The sequence below is a fragment of the Dipodomys merriami genome, unplaced genomic scaffold, assembly GCF_024711535.1.
Source record: "Dipodomys merriami isolate MVZ:Mamm:240054 unplaced genomic scaffold, mDipMer1.0.p SCAF_82, whole genome shotgun sequence".
Lineage (NCBI taxonomy): Eukaryota > Metazoa > Chordata > Mammalia > Rodentia > Heteromyidae > Dipodomys > Dipodomys merriami.
Window position 1 is genome coordinate 4,448,114 of NW_027206424.1, and position 19,599 is coordinate 4,467,712.

At 57.0% G+C, this 19,599-nt stretch overlaps 1 protein-coding gene across 2 annotated transcripts in view; it reads right to left on the reverse strand.

Annotated features, from left to right (window-relative positions):
* Positions 1–1,490: 1,490 nt before the first annotated feature.
* Positions 1,491–19,599, reverse strand: part of Tcerg1l (transcription elongation regulator 1 like) — a 176,108-nt gene continuing 157,999 nt past the window's right edge. For both annotated transcript variants that reach the window (XM_070011452.1, XM_070011451.1), the window contains exons 9-12: positions 15,956–16,091; positions 7,167–7,256; positions 2,859–2,977; positions 1,491–2,378 (exon numbers count right to left, since the gene is read on the reverse strand). In XM_070011452.1, coding sequence (XP_069867553.1) covers positions 2,222–2,378; positions 2,859–2,977; positions 7,167–7,256; positions 15,956–16,091 — 502 coding nt within the window. In that variant the 3' untranslated portion in view covers positions 1,491–2,221. The remainder of the gene's footprint in view (positions 2,379–2,858; positions 2,978–7,166; positions 7,257–15,955; positions 16,092–19,599) is intronic.

The window sequence follows — 19,599 nt, forward strand, 5'->3', positions numbered from 1 at the left end:
CCCTGCAACTGAGGCTGGGGCCCCTGCCTTCCACACACCGGAGGACACACCAGACCCAAGTGGAGGATGAGGTCAGCGAAGGGCTGGCCACAGATGGACAGGGTCAGCTCCTGCGGGAGGGTGCTCTGAGAGGACTGGGCCTCCCCAGCTCTGCCCTGGCCCTCCTCCTGCCCGCCACCCACCCCTGGGTGCCATCCGCCAGGCGACCTCGCCAGAGCTGGGCAGAAGCCAGTGCCCGGCTCTTGGGCCACCAGAACATGATTACAAATTCCCCACCTCAGACACTCTGATCGTCCCGGAGAGAATAACACCCACCCTTCCTTCCCTGCGCCTTCCCACCACCCACACCCCGCCCTGCTGCTCCCCAAATCCCGACCAGCTCTCAGCCTCATCCCGCGTGCGCGCCCAGCCCCCTCAGCAGGGGCCACAGTCCACAGAACCGTCCTGGTCTGAAGCAGTGCGTCTCCCCGCTCCTCCGCCCCCAGCGTCACCTCCCCAGGCTGCCGTGATGGCCCAGCACTGGCGGGTGCCACCGTCATCTGTCCTGCTCTGCTGGGGCAGAGGTGGGGGAGGGGAGAGGCGGCCTCAGCGCAGGGGCCGGCTGTGAGGACGCTGCTGTCCTGGCCAGGCCCACCCTGTCTGCGCTGTCTCCATTTTATAGGGAGCACTCCCGCCCCCAGCCAGCCTGCTCCACGCTGAGCGGACGAGATGCCATTCTGGAGGTCATCACAGGTTCAATGACATTCTGTGGTCAGGTGATCAGCCTCTGCCAGGAGAGCAGGACAGGCTCCACCTGGCCGTGACCCAAGGAGAGCAGGACAGGCCCTGCACCTGGCTGTGACCTAAGGACAGGCCCTCCACCTGGCCATGACCCAAGGACAGGCCCTCCACCTGCCCATGACCCAAGGACAGGCCCTCCACCTGGCCGTGACCCAAGGACAGGCCCTCCACCTGGCCGTGACCCAAGGACAGGCCCTGCACCTGACTATGACCCAAGGACAGGCCCTCCACCTGGCCATGACCCAAGGACAGGCCCTCCACCTGACTGTGACCCAAGGACAGGCCCTCCACCTGGCCATGACCCAAGGAGAGCAGGACAGGCCCTGTACCTGGCTGTGACCCAAAGGAGAGGGCGCTGCCTTTTGCAAACCCCAGGGGTCGCCCACCCAGCCCTGCCATCACCTCCCCGCCTGCCTGCCAAGGTCTCTCTGGTGGCTCTGGGCAGAGGCACCCACTGAGTCACAGATACAAGTGACCTTTGCCTCCTGTGTGAACTTCCAGCAAGTTCCACCAGCGCAGCTCTGCCCGCCTTCTCCCCAAACTCATGCTGCCAGGAATGCTGGAGCCGGTTTTGTGTGAGGACTACTTCCTCAGCCCTTTGGTATGACTCCTCCTCCTGAATCTTGGGATTGGGCCTCGTCTCTTCAGTTGTAATGATTTTGCTTCCTAAGATTAGGATGGAAGGCCTCAGCCACAAAATCACACTGGTTTAAAATATTTATTAATTAAAAAAAATTTAAAATTTTTGTACAAAGATGATGAGAAAAATCTCATGCAAACTCTGGGCATACAATAAAAATAACTCAAATATTGGGATGATGGTTTTGTACAAAATAATTCTCTTTAAGAAGGACCTCCGACAGCCTTGAAATGCTCTTCTCCTGGCTGGACTCGTGAGGAATGTGATCACACTCAGGCCTCTGCCGTGGTCCGTGGTCCCTCGTGTGGAATGTCCGGTTGCCACTAGGATGAACGATGAAGCCCTATTGCTACGACTCAGGAGATGAGACCAAGACCTGGGGACAGAGTACAGGATTCCTAAATACCATGAGGCCTGCAGAAACGAAGTCACAGCACATCCCCCCACGGAGAGAGGGAAACACCCCGCGATCACTGTGGATGGTGCCTGTCTCTGCTTCTTACAAACCTGCAGTGGATTATAATTTGTGTATATTACAAGTCATTTGCATAATGAAAACAATTAAGGGATCCACGTATCATGGCAATTAGAAATGCATCAAACTCTGAATGTTGTACAAAAGAGAGCTTCAATATGAAACAGTAATCCTCTGTGAAGGACCTTGCAGAGCCTGCACCGGCACGGCCTCGGCCCCGCCCCGAGGCGCCCCGCTCTACCCCGAGGCGGCCCCGCCCTGAGGTGGCCCCGCCCCGAGGTGGCCCCACCCCCCGTCCGTGGCCACATCTCCTCCTGTCCACAGACTCATCTCATTCTTCTCAGCCGCAGTCTGTTCTCCTTGTCCCGCTTCTTAAGGATTAGGATGAATTGATTGAAAAAGTGTTCCTGGTCCTTCCTTTTCTGAACAAGCCGAAACCTCTGATCACGGCCATACTTCTCCGCAAACTCCTTAAAGGTGGTTCTGAAGAAGAGAGAGTTTGCTGAGATGGAGACCCAGCTTGCATTCCCCACGCGTGTGGGAGCTTGGTTGAGGTGGTGAGCAGCCCGAGGTCTGGCCAGGCACTGGCCCCCTGCAGGGCTGTGGCCTGTCCCTCTGAGATGCTCCCACAATGCATCAGTGCGTGTCTGGAGCCCCACCCCTGCCCTGCTGCCTCCACCCCAGGCCCCCTCTGCCTCTGCTTCTCGTCACAGGGCTTCGTGCACGGCCTCCTGTGTGCCCGGCCCAGGGCCGGCAGGCCACCTTCAGGACATCTGCCTTCGGAGGCGCGTGAGGGGCTGGGGGGCTAGAGGGGACTGGATTAGCCAACAGCGCCCACAGCTGCGCCCTGAAGATGTTCAAGGTCATGTACCGGCAGATGTGCTGGAGACGGTTTACCAGAACAGATCCGAAAGCCTTGTTCTAACCACCACAAGTGACAGCCCTGCGGTCAGCCCTCCATACCTGGGTGACACTTTGCACTCCTCGAGAAGTTTCTTAAACTCTTCTTTGGCTAGCAGCAATTTACTTTTCTTTTCCTTGTATTCTTCTTTTATCCTTGTCTTGACAAACTGTTCAAATATCTTAAAACACACAGAATAGAAAGTATTATCAGACACAAATATTGCATTCCAGACGCAGCACAAGCGACCAGCGGAACCGGAAGGAAGCCCTTTGTCCTGCTGGCCGAGCCCTGCGCGGGGAGCCCGATACTGAGCTTGTTCCCTGGGCCGCCGCTGCTCTGTGGGGTCAGGAGCCAGGCACCGTTGGGAAATCCTACTCTTGATGCCCCTGGGGTCCCAGCATCATTTTAAAAGCTTTTTATTGGCATTGTAAAGTTGATTATTCCAGGACCTTCTCCTGGAAACTAGGAGCTGCTTCTCCTCCATCAGAGTAAGATGGCTCCTTGTTCTAAACCGCCACTTCCCCACTACAGAGCCAAAGAAAGGGAAGGACCAAGTGGTTTCATTTGTAATGCTAGCCAAGCCTCAAGAACACTTCAAAGTAAACCCTGGATAAGCCTTGCGTTGAGGTAAATATAAACCAAGAAAAATACCAACAAAATCCACATATAATCCTAGAAGCCCAGTAAAGAGTAATTCAGCATCAATCCACAAAGTCCCTGGAGCCATCTGGTTCACAAGGGCCTTAGAGTCAGGCTCGGGCTGGGGCAGGAGGGGGAAGGGCTGGGGAGGGAGGAGGAAGGGCTGGGTGGGGATGGGGAAGGGCTGGGGAGGGAGGAGGAAGGGCTGGGTGGGAGGGGGAAGGGCTTGGGAGGGAGGGAGGGCTGAGGTGAGGAGGAAGGGCTGGGGAGAGGGGAGGGCTGAGGTGGGAGGGGGAAGGGTTGGGGAGGGGGGAAGAAGGGCTGGGTGGGAGGGGGAAGGGCTGGTGGGGAGGGGAGAGGCTGGGGAGGGGGGGAGGGCTGAGGTGGGTAGGGGGAAGGGCTGAGGTGGGAGGGGGAAAGGCTGGGGGAGGGAAGGGGGAAGGGCTGGGGAGGGGAGGGGGAAGGGCTGGGTGGGGAGGGGAAGGGCTGGGGAGGGGGGAGGAAGGGCTGGGTGGGGAGAAGGGCTGGGGAGGGGGAAGGAAGGGCTGAGGTGGGGAGAGGGGAGGGCTGGGTGGGGAGGGGAAGGGCTGGGGAGGGGGGAGGAAGGGCTGGGTGGGGAGGGGAAGGGCTGGGGAGGGGGAAGGAAGGGCTGAGGTGGGGAGAGGGGAGGGTTGAGGTGGGAGGGGGAAGGGTTGGGGAGGGGGGAAGAAGGGCTGGGTGGAGGGGGGAAGGCTGGGGAGGGAGGGATGAGGAAGGGCTGAGGTGAGGAGCAGGAAGGGCTGGGGAGGAAGGAAGAAGGGCTGAGGTGGAGAGGGGGAAGGGCTGGATGGGGAAGAGGGAGGGCTGGGGAGGGAGAGAGAAGGGCTGGGGAGGGAGGGGGGAAGGGCTTGGGTGGGAGGCAGAAGGGCTGGGTGGGGAGGGGAAGGGCTGGGGAGGGGGAGGAAGGGCTGGGGAGGGGGGAGGAAGGGCTGGGTGGGGAGGGGAAGGGCTGGGGAGGGGGAAGGAAGGGCTGAGGTGGGGAGGGAGAAGGGCTGAGGTGGGAGGGGGAAGGGCTGGGGGAGGGGAGGGGGAAGGACTGGGGGAGGGGAAGGAGAAGGGCTGGGGGAGGGGAGGGGGAAGGACTGGGGGAGGGGAAGGGGAAGGGCTGGGTAGGGAGGGGAAGGGCTGGGGAGGGGGAGGAGACCCTGGAAGATGGAAGCTGAGCCCTGGCCCTCTCCACTTTGTGTCACTGCCTCAGATCTGTTTCTCTAATGTTAAAAAAAAATAGTAAAACCAAAATTGCTCCTCACACTGTGGCCAAGTGAAATACTCACAAGTAACTTAAAATGTGAGCCGGTGCCTGTAACTTTAAGTCAGGGGGTGATTGGCTGGCCACAGCTCCAAGGTGAGCAGCGGGGTTCATTCTTGCCTTGTCTTCTAATTTAGACTAATAAGAAAGGTGGATGCAGGTCATCATCCAGATAAGCGCTCCTCGCTCCGTCATTAGCAGCAGTTTTGCTCTATTAATTTCGCAGGTGGTGGAAAGGCTGGCCGGCTGTGGGTCAGAGCTGGCATGCGATACCTGCCTTGCTGGCTGCCTAGCTCCGCGCATCCACCCAACCTAAACTTTCTCTCTTCTCCCTTTTCTCCATCGCTTTATTTCTACCACTATAATTTAATGCAGTGGGGATTTTTCCTTCTTACAAATGACACCCGTTTTATCCTAAGTGGGTTGTGACTTTTAAAGAGATAGCATTGGCCGTTACCTCCCTGCAGTAGGCACTGGCGTATAAAATGAAGCTCTCTGCTTGTTACCATAGCAACAGGCCTGATCAGCACTCCCTGGCCTGGCCCAGCCCCGTGTGGGCTCCTCCACGTCCTCAGCAGCCCCAGCCGCACAGCCGAGCTCTGCCCCATGAACAACCCTGGCCCCGAGGCGCTGTGCACCTCGCATTCGACGCTTGCACTCTGCGTTTCTCTGTGAACAGTCCCGTGCTTCAGGAACAGGCCTGCAATGGCTCCGGCCCTGCTCCCCACGGGTGGGCCGCAGGCACTGGGCCTCGGGCGGTCTGGAGGCTGCGTGCACCTGGACTGCCTGGACGGCCTCCTTCTCTTCCTCCTGATTGCAGCACCCCGTGGCAGGACTTGGCCGCGGGCCGAGGCCTCACCGCGGTGCGGGTGCAGTGGCATCGGCTGGCTCTCCCCAGACGGCGGCCTCTGGGTGTGAGTGAATGGCCAACCTCACTGACCTGCACGAACCTGTCCAGCTGAGGGCCCCGCACGGCCCCCGCCTTCAGCCCGCCAGCTGCCTCTCTTGGTCTCGTAGCAGACATCGGAGGGGCAGTGGCAGTGAGCAGCTCACTCCAGTCAGGAGACGGACCTGTGCGCCCACCCAGGAGTGCGTAAGAGCCTTTTCAGCTGGTCTTTCCCCTTGGGGGTGAGGGTGGCTTCTTCAACATCCTTTAAAGGCTGAGGTTCCCCAAAAGCCCTCCGCCACAGGGAGCAGCCGCTGGCAGGAACCAGCCGGAGCCGTCACACGTCACCAACAGCTGTGCCGGTGGTGTGGACACTCGGTCTTGAGGCTCCTGAGTGTGGCGGGGTTGATTCCGGCGCGTAGGTAAACAGGCTTCTTCTGTGTGCTTCCTTCTGTCGTGGAGTAGTAGAACTTTTCGCTTTTTAATAATGCAACAAAAGGCCTAAATACTATCAATTATTAAAACTGCAGTTCTGTTCCGCTATAGAAACAGTACTGCGGTCCAGGCTGCAGCCGCTTGACTGGGGCACTATCTGGAGGCCTCGCCAGCCTGTCTCATACCGTGAGGCTCTGCTTCCTGGAAAGTGAAACTCAGCTGGGAGAAGGAGTTGGAGTTCCCAGAAAGGTGGGGTTTGTTATTCAGAAGGGGCCAGCAGCAGGATCTTCACTGGCTTCCAGTTCCAGGGGTGCTGGGACTCAGCTGCTGGCTGACCCCGCGGGGGGCTTCGTTGACCTCATCTCAGAATTTGTTTTAGGGCTTGTTGAGCCAATAGCAGAGCTGCAGGTAAATACCGAGCTCCTCCTCGCCTGGACCTCGATGGGAGCCAGTGTGGCAGTGAGCCCTCTTCCCGGCATTCTGACCCACTTCCCCAGGGTCACGGAGCCAGGGGCGGGGAGAGGTCGCCTTGCCTGAGGAGTCTGATTGGCGCTGGGGTTAGAAATGCAGAAATCTGTCCTTCCTGCTCACACACACACACACACACACACACACACACTCACAACTAAGGCCACAGAGCCCTCTGTCCCCCACTGGCTGTAACATCTGCTTCTTGTGAACAGCCATTAGCTTGTCCATCTGTCTGTCTAACTGAAAAGCAGAGACAGGTCCGGGGCCTTCATGAACAAGCTCTGCTTCGGGAGATCTAGGCTTAGAATGCCCCTCCTTTACTTACGCTACACTTCTCCCGGGGCCCCTCTGGTCCACCATCATCATAGAATCCCTTCTGCGTGTAGCAAGACCATTTGAAATGTGGTTAATGTTCCCCCAATTTGCATTTCACCTTTGAGTATGTGTATTTTCTTAGGGGTTGGGACCAGACGCTCCGTTTCCAGTGTGCTGTTAGCAGCACACACCCCACACCGCCACCCAGTCCCCAGCAGAGCAGCGGCAGAGGCAGCCGTGGGAGGGGGAGGTGCCGGCCTGGGGCCTGGGGCCGCAGGGTCTGTTTCAGAGTGGTCTCCACAGCCCCGCCTCATCTCACCCCCACACCATTACCTGTTTTCGCTCCTCAGAGTTTAGCAGGAGATAGCGTGGGTCAAACACAATTTTATGTAGTTCTTTCTCCCAAGTAGAAAATGCTGACACCTGGAGAAAGATATTCAATAGAGTTGCATTTAGCATCTGATGCTGAGTCTGGACTCTGCGGAGTGATCAATGGTAAAAACACAGCATTAAAGGCGCGATGGATTCCAGGATGCCGGCTGTAGAAGCCTACGGGACACGTCAAACCTCCGCGAAAATGATTACTGAAGACATTAGATTTCACTTCTCCACCTGTGACACTTTCCTGCCTGAAACCTTAGCTGTCTGTGTCCTCTGCAGCTGGCCGTGTCTGTGGGGGAGGGCAGGTGAGCACTCCATCTTAACAGACACTTACAAACATTTTCAGAACCATCAGGTTTAAGCAGATAGGCTGGGGTGGCATCAGTCTAATTAATGTTTGTTTTTTTTTCTTTTTACCAACATCTAACCCTATGTCAGATAGGTTACTTTTCAAAGGAAAGCATTTCATTTAACAGTAATCTTAGACCTGCAGAATTACTAGGATAAATCTGAGCCTCTGTTGGTGAGTCTCGTCCCTCCACCAGTCCCGGCCCACCACTGTTGGCCAAAGTCCCCGCACGGGCCGGACTTCCTTTGTTCTGAGGGGTTTTCCTTCCTGTCCCAGGGCCCACCTCTCGCTTTGCCCAGGTCTCCCCAGCCCCTCCCCTCCGAGACACAGGTCGTGTCCCCGATGGCCTGGCGCTTGGAGCAGCGCTGGCACAAGGTGGACTCTAGGCCGCCCGCTGCGGGGAGCTCTTGTAGGTTCTCAGGGCTGGGCACGGGTCACGGGTTTGGATCAGCCAACGACGGAGCCAGCAAGCGGCTGTCAGCATGTTGTATGTGGGCTCCACGCCATCCTCACAACTCACTGCTGCCCTGGCTCGGGCCTGACGAGAGTCACGCTGGTGCGACACCCTGCGTGCTGCGGGAGCTGCGGGTGCAGCCGCCGTGCCAGGACTCACGCTCTGCCTCTGGAGATCACAGTGTGTAACTGAACTGATATGCTTCCCACGGGACATCTGCCCATCTTACTTTCCACGCTGACTCGTGCTGACATATCTGCAGAGCGGATACTTGGCTTCTCACTCTGCTGCCGTGGCCACTGGGGCTCTTTTCTTTGCCTAGAGCTCTGGTGTGCTCATGTCCTACCTGAGGGGCACTTCCTCCCTGGCCATCTCCTCCTAGGGCTCCAGGATCAGCCATCCAACCAGCCAATCAACCTCCTATCAGAAAACGGCAGTAGGAAATGTCACCTGGGCACTGGTTTGCTGCTACCCAGGCATCCTTGCTTCCAGATGCTCCGCTGACACAGCAGGCAAGGGTTAATCCAGCTCATCCATTGACAGTATTGACTCACAACTGACCACTCCCTGGCCCTGTTCTGGGAGCTGAGGAGTCAGAGGAAGTAAATGAAGACCCTGACGCCAGGACACCCGGAGGGGACCCTCGGTCTCCGAAGAGGCTGCTCCGTCACAGCACACACACCTGGAGGGAGGGGCGCAGAGCACCCCACAGCCCGGCCAGCCGGCACCCCTCCTTGCTCACCATGGGGCCTCGAAGCCTGCTGGGGATGGGCTGTGCCTAGGCCCCGGGGTGGGCTCCGTGAGCCAGGAGGAAGACAGGCGTCACAGGGGCTGAGCTCACCCCAGCCGGGGCTAGGGAGCCTGTGTCAAATTGGAGGAGGGGCACCGGGAAGAGGCTCACAGGAGGACCCCAGACGTCATCCTGGATGGATGCAGGAGAGGAGGAAGGTCAGAGAGGACAGGCGGCTAGAAAGTCTACTCTACTCTGTGATGGGCAGGGGCGAGGTTTGAGGCAGGGAGTGGAGAAAATGGTCATTAAACGTTTACAGAATAACTCCACCCATAGTCTTGAGATACTGCGGTGCTTACGTTGTACAGCGTACAGTATGTTCCTAGCGGTGGCGTCTGCTGTTAGTTGTCAGAACCAAAGCTTTGTCTGTGGGGCTTTGGATGGGACGGGCCTGGCCCTGCTTCCACGCTGTGGAACATGGCAGAGGGCTGCTGGGTCTCAGGCATTGGGGCGGTGCCCGGTGGAAAGCAGTAGACGGGTACGTCACCACGTTCCTAGCCCAGGACGCGTGCCCACAGTGGGGGAGGGTGGCTCACAGAGCAGACGGGCAGCTCAGTCCCCGGAGATCAGCTGTCGAGTGTGAGCTTAGCCGAGGGCACCTCCCGGAGCAGTGGGCCTGCCCTGGCCTGCCCCACAGGCAGGACGCCTCAGAGCCGTGGCCCAGGCCTCTGCCTTCGGGTCCCTCAGCTGTGCCGTGGCTGGCGCACGTGCGGCTGAGAGCCTGGGCATGTGCACAGCGCTCCCAGACCCCAGCCCGGCCTGCAGGTGTCCTAGGCTTCTGCTATCCCCAGCCACCGCTCTGGGGGGTCCCAGGCCCGCTCACCGGGAGGGGCGCCTCAATGCTCTGCCACGCGGGACTCAGGTAAGCAAGCCGCGGTCCTGGGCACGGGCCACGCCACATGTTCCTTCTCCTGCAGAGCCAGCCAGGGCTGATTTCTGCCCGTCAGCCCTCCGTCGCCATTGCCCGTAGGTCTAAACACGGATGACTGGCTTCTCCTCCAGGGTCTCCCTGGGCGGGCTTCCCTTCTACACCCACTCCCGCCCCTTAAGAAGATTGGATGGATTTCGGTCCAAGAAGAACTGACTTCTTCCATTCTTCAGCCTGGAGAGTAGCAGCCACCAGCAGCTCCACAGCAGAGTTCCTTGTCCAAGAGGCAGACAGAGCCTTAGTGACAGTCGCCTCTCCTGGTCCTGCCTTAATGGGCCCTGTCCACGCTCGGGGGGGGCGCCAGCACGGGGGTCCCAGGCTGGTGCCCGGTGTTTCTGTCTACGACCCTCAGCAATGCCGCAGGTCACCGAGGCTCCTTCGGTTGCATGACGAGATTCCTGCTTCAGTTTTAGACCTTTCCTGAAGAAGCCAGTCATCCTCTCTCTCTCAGCTGACCGGGACCACGGGCTTCATCACCTCCCGGCCCGGCTCTGTGATCTTTGCATCCTCTTGGGACAACCAGGGGACATGCAGCTGCGTTTTCCCGCCACCCGGGTGACCTGCTGCTGCCTGACGGGTGGGCACGGTGTGAGGGCCCGGCCTTGCTGGCCCTACCTGCCATGTGTTCTTTGACCCACTCTCCAGCACTCTCTTCCCCCTTCCAACTGCACACCGGACTCCCTAGGCTGGCCCCAAGCCCCTCTGAGCTGTACGGAGCGGGGCTGTGAGCCACTGTCCACCAGGGCCCTCCACTCCCGAGAGCCCACATCTGGAGGACAAAGCATGCCCACGCCGCCTGGACCCCGCCCCCTCCGCACCGGCGGAGCAGCCTCCATCTGAGTCTCTGCAGATGGCTGAAGTCGTGTGCATGACGATCATGGCGGTGGCCATTTCAGGGCTCACTTCATCCACACGTCTCCAGAAACCAGGGAACAGGAATCTGTGTTGCTCCAGGGACAATTCGGCTTTGAGACAAGGACTCCATTCGAGTAAGGTGGTCAGGTGAGCTCAGAGACGGCCACAAGTGTGACGATGCAGGGCTGTCAGCACCTGATGGCCCCGTCACTGGGGTGTCCCCACCCCGCCGGCCGGTGAGGGAGGCTGCGGGGTCACCAGCCCCCCACCCACAGCATCCCTCCTTCCTCTTTTCAACACTGAACATCAAGCATCCTTGAACCATAAAGAGGCTGGGGATCCTCAAGGACAGAGAAAAGAGAATGTCCTGCGTTGAGGACATCCTGGTTCCAAGAGTAGGTGGTCCAGGGCCCTGTCGGGGTGGACGGTCCAGGGCCCTGTCGGGGTGGACAGTCCGGGGCCCTGTCGGGGTGGACGGTCCAGGCAGGGCGCTCACAGCCCTGCTCCTGCTCCTGCTCCTGCTCTTGGGGGTGTCACTGCTTGCGAGCTCCTGTTGGAGTTCCTGGCAGCCTGGGGCTCCGTCTGCATCTCCCTCCACCATCTCCAGGCTCAGAGCTGCGCCCCTGGCCGGCTCCAATGTCTGCCGGGGCTGGGCAGGCTTTCCTCACATGGCTACTTTCCTTCTCAGCACAATCCCAGTTATCCCCAAAGCTAGTGAAGCATACTAAAACTTGATTACCAAAAGCTGCATTTACTCTGATGTCTTTAGTATATTACAGTGCCCTATTAAATCTGGAGTATCATTTGTTATCAAATTAGAGGTGATTTCTCCTTTGCCTGCAAACTTCCTGCAGTAGCAGCACTCTGTCTCAAGTACCCCATCTCTTATCAGTGCATTGGATTTGGAGCATGCTCACCATCTCCCTCCTTCCTTCCTTCCACCTGCCTCCTTGGGCAGAGGTGTGGACGATGCAAATGCATTGCCACAAACAGACAAGTAAGATACCCATGCAAAACTAAGTCAAATGATTTCACATTGTAGTAAAAACACAGCAAGGAAACAGGGAAGGCATCTCAAGGCCCATGTGGATGGCCTGTCCGGGCCCCTGGTCATCGACACGTCCTCACCACCAGTCTCTACGCGGTATGTGCTGCCCCGTCTTCTGCCTTCCCACCGCTCCCGTCCCTTCCCGTCTCCTGGAACTTGGCCACGTGGCTCCCATCTTCCGAGTGTCGGGGATGTACATCGAGGGTGTGAGTGTGTGCGCTCGAGTGGCACAGAGAGGCCACCGGAGAGGTGGCTCTCAGACACTCTGGAGAGGACTCCATGGGCCCTGGGGGGCTTATTGAAAGGGAGTCCAGGTTCATTACCCCCACACACACCCTGTGTCCAGCTCCTGCACCTCCTCTCCACTGCACCACTGCTTTATCCAGGCTCCTGGACAGACACCCCATCTGTCCCCAGTGGCTCCTTCCCCAGACTTCCTCCTTTTGACCACCACTACCTCGCTGTGTCTCCCTGAAGTGGCCGGCACCCCACAGAAACTCATTTTGGAGGAACCAAAATGCTGGAGAAGTGACTGTCCCCACTCCTCATGCCTGCAGCGCTGCCTGGCCAAACCAGGGCAGCAGACCCAGGAGGGGCCGAGGCGTGGGACTTGCACACACCGAGGGAGTAGAACAACACAATTTGGTAAGTAAGTTCTTACTATGAGGCACCGGTGGCAGGTGCTGGAAAAGCACCTCCTCAGCAATTCTCAGACATGGCTGGTGGGAGAGTAAACAATGTGGTAACAGATGCCAACTGCCTGTAGCTGGGCAGAAACAAGTCCTGAGCACATGTGCACAAACAAGACTACCTGACAGACCATCAGTGTATTATTTAACATAGGAAAGCTAGCAATAAACTAATGGCGTAAAATGAAGTATTTTTAGGCTGACAGGGAAAGGAATACTGTGCGCTTATCAACGGCTTTCCAGCGTTGGGGGTATTGCTCAGTAGTACAGCACATTGAGGCCCTGAATTCTATCCCCATACATATGTGCACACACACATGTATACACACACGCATGCATGCATGCATGTGCACACACATACATGTGTTTTCCAAGACTGCATACCAATTTTAAAACTATTTAAGGAAAAAAGTGGTATATAAATTTATAAAATAAGTTGAACCTTATGAAACTGACAGATAAACAAGATATTGGCTCAACCATTAAATTTCAATTCACTATTGCTATTCTCTTAAGAAAAATCTTTAGTCTTCATTTAAAAGCTTTTTTGACTTAATTTTTATTCTTGCAGAACTGAGAATTGAATTCAGAGCCTCTAAAACACAATTTTTAGGGGGGAAAAAGACATCTGGAAAGAAATTACCCCAATGGTGCAAATGTACCCCATTGGTTAAAATAATTTCTGGTAAGTTTTGCTTCACACTTTTCTGTACAGGAGTTACTATATTAATTAACCAATAGTAGCTGTGAGCATTCATGCTGTACACATGTTCTGTGATGAGCCCAGGCCACTGTTGCAGTGCTATCTCATTTAACGAGTGATACCTACATCCTCTGGCCGCTGAAAGAACCCCACGGGCACAGGAAGGCATCCGAGCAGACGCCACGGCTGTCTGTACAGCCTCTTGCTCAAGATGAGGTCACCTGATGGTGACATGAGTTCCTGCCTTCAGAACAACCACTCACCAGGCCCCTGGCGTGGCGTGCTCATGTGTCTGGGGAGGAAGGGCACAGATGCTTGGGAGGAAGGCACCATGCTGTGCTGCTGCTTGAGCAAGGTCACACTTGGCCCTGTCAGCCACAGACTCCCGTCAGAGTCAGAGCCTCCTCTGCCCTGGGCACCAGCCTCACACCGACCACGTGGGGCCCTCGGCTCGCTCTGTCTCCTGTGGTCTGTGAATTCCTTCCTCACTGTAACACAGATGGATATGGATCCAAACCCAGGGGCTCTGGGGAAGACGGCCGGCATGGAGTGCCAGCCAGAGTCCCCGCTCTCCAGTGCTGGGAAGGTGGGACCGAGGGGACCGGCCGGGGACGCCCGGGCGCCAGACCCTAGCACCCTGGAAGGACTTGCCTCTGCAGCTCTACCCAGTACCACCACTTCCAAGGCCACTGCCAAAGAAAAAATGCCCAACAAAGTGTCCCTGGCGGAGCCCCGAGCAGCGGGGCAGGCCAGGGGCCGGCCTCCAGTCAGCCTTACCCTGTGGACTGTTCTCAAAGGAAGTCCACTGCACTCCTACCAGGACCATCTCCTGCCTGCCACAACAGCACAGGGGCCGCTGCCCCCACTGCTCCCCAGTTACCCAAGTTCCACCCTTTTAAACTGCCTCAGATCCCGAGTCCTGCCTCTTTGCTCCCCAAGTGCACGAATTTCCGACTGAAGGACTGAACAAACGCAGTTTAAAATCTCACTAATCACTCAGTCCATAAAACGGTGACCTTTCTGTCTCTCATTCTTCCAGCAAGTAGAAATCTGATGGGTTCCACTATTAAATTCTCCAGAGCACGAGCGACCTGGGGCAGGGGAGGGGGACATATTTTATAAAGTCCAAATGTCACAAGCAGTGGCACTGGCAGTGAATGTGGCTCCCGACAGCCCCGGGGACCGTGTGCAGACCCTGTCTGTCAGGCGACGCAAGGCGCTGGGGTCACTGCTTTGCCGTGCCTGTTAGCTTGTCTGTTTCACACAGAATCTCAGAACCAAAGGCAGCAATGAGTCAAAAATACTCCACAAATCTCATTAGGGCACTCTCTCAAGCAAAGCCATTTGGATAAACTCAAGAGCCCGAACGAGCTTAGTCCGCTGGTCTCCCTGCCGGGGAAGGCACCGCTAATCCCTGCAGGTTGGTGTAACGCTGTTGGTAAATTGTGCTCCCTGGTCTCCAAAGGAAAGAGATGGGCGAGCTGCACAATAGGATGAGATGGATTTTAGCTCTTGTTTCTCAAGAGTTCACCGCGCCATGGGGTCTTACAGAAGGCAGACTACATCTTTCAGAGCTGGATGGGCGAGGTCGGTGCCGGGACTGTTCACACGTTTCTTCTGGATCTTTCCGCGGCCAGCTGCCTGGGCAGGCAGAAGCTCTGGGGGTCGGAGCTCCCTGCCTGCCGGCCCCGGGCAGCCCCGCAGCCCCGGGCAGGGCCAGACGATGTCCCCCTTCCCGGGACAAGCCATAAACCCTGCTCTGCCCTGACTCCACAGAGACAGGAGCCCAGCGGACGGAGAACAAGCAGCCCTTCCTCAGCGGCTCTAAAGCCTCGACAACCAGCACTGTGCTGGGGCGGGGGTCAGGGGTTAGGGGTCATGAGCAAGACACCAGCCCTACCCAGGGCAGCCACCGGCCCAGGAGCCGGGCATGGCAGGAAAACTGGCAATGTGGCTGAGACCAGAGCCACACCGGGCAGCTCGAGGGCTTCCGGGGAGGGGAGCCTGCCAAAGACGGGTCAGCAGAATTACCTCCGAGGCTCCTTTTCCCAGCAGGGTCACCTGTGTCTAGTTAGAGCACCCCTGCAGTACCTCAGGCCCAGAGGGTCGGCCAGCCGTGTCTACACCTGAGTGGATGCTATGTAAGGGACAAACCTTCCAATTCCTGGTGGGAAGAGGTGTCCGGGCCATCCAGGAAGGGGCAGAAAGCCCTTCCCCGTGCGTCCAGCCTGGCTCTGCTCCAATCCATGCCAGACCAGGCGACCAGTGCTGGAGACAGGTTTGTGGCAGCAATACCTTTGCTCTTCCCACGGCCCTGGGCTGCTACCCCTGCTGCTGGGGGGAGGCTGGGGCCCCAGCTGCTGGGGGGAGGCTGGGCAGGAAATGGCCAGGGTGGGGGGAGGGAGCCTCAGAAGCCAGAGGGAATTTGCTTTTGAATCCACAAGGCCATTACAGTGTTCATTATCATTATCTTCGCACATAGGTTCCATGACTGCCTTCTGTGTGCAGCCTCATTTTGTGAAGAAGTCCAACCGGGCTGCAATATTGTCTCTGGTTCGTTTTATCCCCAAAAGCCAAAGCAAGAAATAAAACTCAATGGAAGGATGAATTCAGAATGAATTTAGATATCAAGCACAATCAGGATTGTCCGAATGTTATTTAAACGCAGTCGCTCTGTGAGGTTAGGATGGCTGCCGGGCTCGTGCGAGCAGCGAGCTTCGGGAACGGGGGCGCCCAGCTGCCACGGCAGGGGTCTCTCCCATACCACACCAGCGGATGCCTCCTACGGCACGCGCCTTTCCACGGAGCCCCGTCTGCCCTCCCCACCGAAGCCTCTCCACGTGTGCTCACCCATGCCTGAGACACCCTTTCTCAGCGGGGCTCCTGAGAATCCCGCTCTCGGGCCGCGCTGGCCCGGGTCCTTACCCCTCTCTCCAGGAGCATGTCTCTGAAGCGCGTGGCCCGCTCCTCCAGGGGCAGGAGGACCTGGGCGGGCGGCGTCCTGCTGCCCTTGTCCTCTTGCTGGACCTCATCCGGCCCACGGCTCTCACCACCGTCCGTCCTTGAGGAGCACAAGACACAGAGTTAACCACACTGGAGACATCCAGCGATTTCATCACAGCCTTTAAGAATGTTCAGAGATGGCTAATAAACAAAGCATCTTTGGGAAAAAAAGTGTGTTGGTCATGGGACTTGAACTCGGGGCCTGGGCACTGTCCCTGAGCTCTTTTGCTCAAGGCTAGTGTTGTACCATGTTAAGCCACAGCTCCCCTCCTGGTTTTCTAGTGGTTCATTGGAGAGAAGAATCTCGTAGACTTTCCTGTCTGGGCTGGGCTTGAACTACAATCCTCAGATCTCAGCCTCCTGAGTCACTGGGATTACAGGCGGGAGCCACCAGCACCTGGCCTGAGAATATTTTGCATACAGCTGACGCAGCGAGGGACACAGACTGAGTTTTGCCACTGCCAGCTCTGCTGTGCTCTGCAGAGCGCTGACACTGAAGTTCTGTGTGAGGCTGTGGCCAGCACCAAGAAAACGGCGTGGGGGCCTGTGGGCCCTGCAGGGTCCCTGCAAGGGACTCCTCCACCAGGCCTCACTGCCCAGGCCCGGCCGGGTAGAGGCTGAGGTCAAGAAGCCCCTGCACAGATGTGGCCAGTGGTACTGCGGAGAGGGTGAGGACATGGCCTTCCCCTGGCCCCCTTCACTGTGGAACAGATGCATGGAAACTGTTATGTGGTACAGAAAGCCCTGCCCTGAGATCAGACCTAAGGGACAGAGTTACTGAGAAAGACAGAGGCTGAGGCTCAGCTGGCACAGAAACAGGAAAGACCAAGACCCTGGGGCCCAGGAGAGGCCTCTGTCTCCAACAGAGGGATGGCTCCAACCAAGAACCAAGACAGCGGAGGCTGCAGGACCGAGCAGTGGGGCTCCAGGAGGACAAGAGGGAGGTCTGTGAAGCTGACCTCAGCAGGGCTGGCCTGTCACAGGCCTCTGTAGGGCTCCCAGGGGTGACAACAGCCCTTCATCCCTGGAAGGGGAGAGAGGCCCGCCGATCTGAAGCGCTCTGTGTTTGCAGCATTGTAACTGAGCCCGACACATCTCCTCATGAGTCAATGTCTCATTCTGCAAGCCCTGAGACTGCTCCCTGACCTGGCCCTAGCCGCGCTGGACCATGCCGGGCCGTGTCAGGGCTCCGGGGCAGATCCAGCACCAGCCTGGCACCTGCAGCACCTTCACCTCTGCCGTATTCAGGTCAGGTTGGTCCAAGGTCATGAAGAGGAACCATCATCCAACACCACACACTGCCCGTGCCAGTCAGACACCCCAGGAAAGACACACAGGCCCAGTTAGTCTATCTCCTGCCTGTGCTGAGAATTCTCAGCATTCTACATCTAACACAGGGCTAACACAGAAATCAGCACTCAGACAAAATGTGCAAAGGAGCAAAAAGAGTTGCTTGGCCCATTAGTAGGTTTTATTTATAGACCAACTATTTCAGGAGAGCTTACATCCTTTGCTTCTTCTGCAATTATGCAGAATCTTGGGGAAAAAATTAAAAAGAAAATTGCCAGTGGATTTGCCATTGTATTATATTGTCAGGACATAATTAGGATTTCTGTAAAATAAATTTTCATTAGTTAAAAATAGAAGTGTGGAAACAAGGCTTGTATTGTTGTAACTTGAAATAAGATTAATAGGAACATTGCAGGTGTATCGATGATGGCATATTATCGCTTATTCAACAAAATATTGCTCAGAGCTGAGTGCCTTCCAGAGAGCTCAGCCAGAATTGGTCAGAAGCAAATGCAAACTAGCTGAGTTATTTTTTATATTCTTCTAGCTGCGTGACTTTGTACCCGGTAAGTGCAAAGTCAATTTGAATGCATTTTTGTTAGTAGTAAAGCAAGCCCAAGTTTTAGTGGGAGAGAAAGGCAGCTGAGCACCTCTCCCGACTGCACCCTGATGAGTAGAGTAGCTAGCGTCCTGATTGCCCAAGTAACACAATGATTTCTGGGTAAATTAATGCTTCGCTCTAGGGGATTTTCTGAGTCTGATGACTCGGGTTGAAAGGGGGTTGGGCTTGTCCCATCTTTCACTCCCAAAGGTGTTCCTCAGTGCTGAGCCCCAGAGTCCTGGGGTCTTCCCCTCTGATGAACTGGGTGCCTCACCTTCTACCGCCCGAGTTCTTTCTGTGACAACATCGTGGTGACACCCCATCCCGGCTCTTCTTTTCCAGTTCTGGTCTCTGGGCGCAGCTGCATTCACCCCAAACTGTCCGACATGCCTCGCCCACCCAGGTTCTGGCTTCAGAGTCAGAGGGCAAGGATGGCTGCCCTGGCGAAGACAGGACCATCCACAACCACCGTCGGCCGCAGGGGAAGAAAGGAAGTGGGTTTGTACTGCTGGATTCTGCTTTGAGCTGGAGCACCCAGCCGGAACGGCTGGGAGTGGGAGGGTGCAGACCTGGGCACTGGCAGGGCTAAGGTGAGGCACCTGCTGGGCAAGCCCACCGACAAGGCTCCTTGGTGCTCCCCCGTGCGGTGATGTTTGCGTCCACCATGTTGGGCTTTGCCGGGACAGAAGGCTCTGGCTGGCTCCTAAGAGAAGGCCAGAAGTGAGGACTGCTCAGGCTGTGGGGTCACTGGAGCCATGGCGAATGGCCACCTTGTGCCGAGAGACGATGCTGCCGACTGGAGAGGTCCTGGCCCTGGACGAGAGCTCTGCTGCAGACGGTCAAGTTCACCTAGGAAGCACCCCGTCCAGTGTGATGGGCTCAGGAAGAGGGCCACACCAGGGGTCACACACCAGGCTCAAGGAGGGCGCTGCTGAGAACGAGGAGGCTTGGGGAGGAGGGGTCTCCCTGGACGGTCAGGGGCCAGAAGAGGGTCATCGGAACACAGGCCAGGGCCAGGCACGTCTGAGCCTCACAGGTGAGGCTGATCTGTGGCATGCCTTTTGGCAAACCATAGAAATGCCCTAGACCTTCTCTGCAGTAAACACGTGATCTGGACAGATCATTTCAAATGTCCCAGAGCACCACAGTCCAATGATGCCACGCATCCCGTGGCTGCATGCTCAAACACCTTGACTCTGCAATCGTTCACAGTCCTGCCTCTGAACGCCGCGGCTCCTAAAAACCTGATAAACCAGCTTCTTGTGTCTTCATCTGGCTTGTTCATAAATGTGTGCAGCAGGAGAGGTCCCCCAGCCAGGGCTTTGCCGGTACACAGAGAGCTCATCCCTGCTGGTGACAAGCAAGACCAGAAGCAAGACCAGATGTCCACAGCCCTGGCCCATCTCGCCTCAGTCTGACAGCTGGAGCCCTGCCTGTCACTAGTCGGTGTTAGAGGACGTGCCCAGGAGCTGTGAAGCCCCACCGCTTCCCACACACCCCTGTGTCCCCCACAGCCACACTGATAACCGGGACTGCCCAGCGCTGTCGGCATGTGGTGCGGCAGAGTGCGCACACAGAGCCTCCTGGCTGGGCCTACCACACATCCCTGAGATCTTTGCTCCCAGCTCCTGACACAAAGTTTCAAATACATATGGAGTGTCCGGAGGACTGTTAC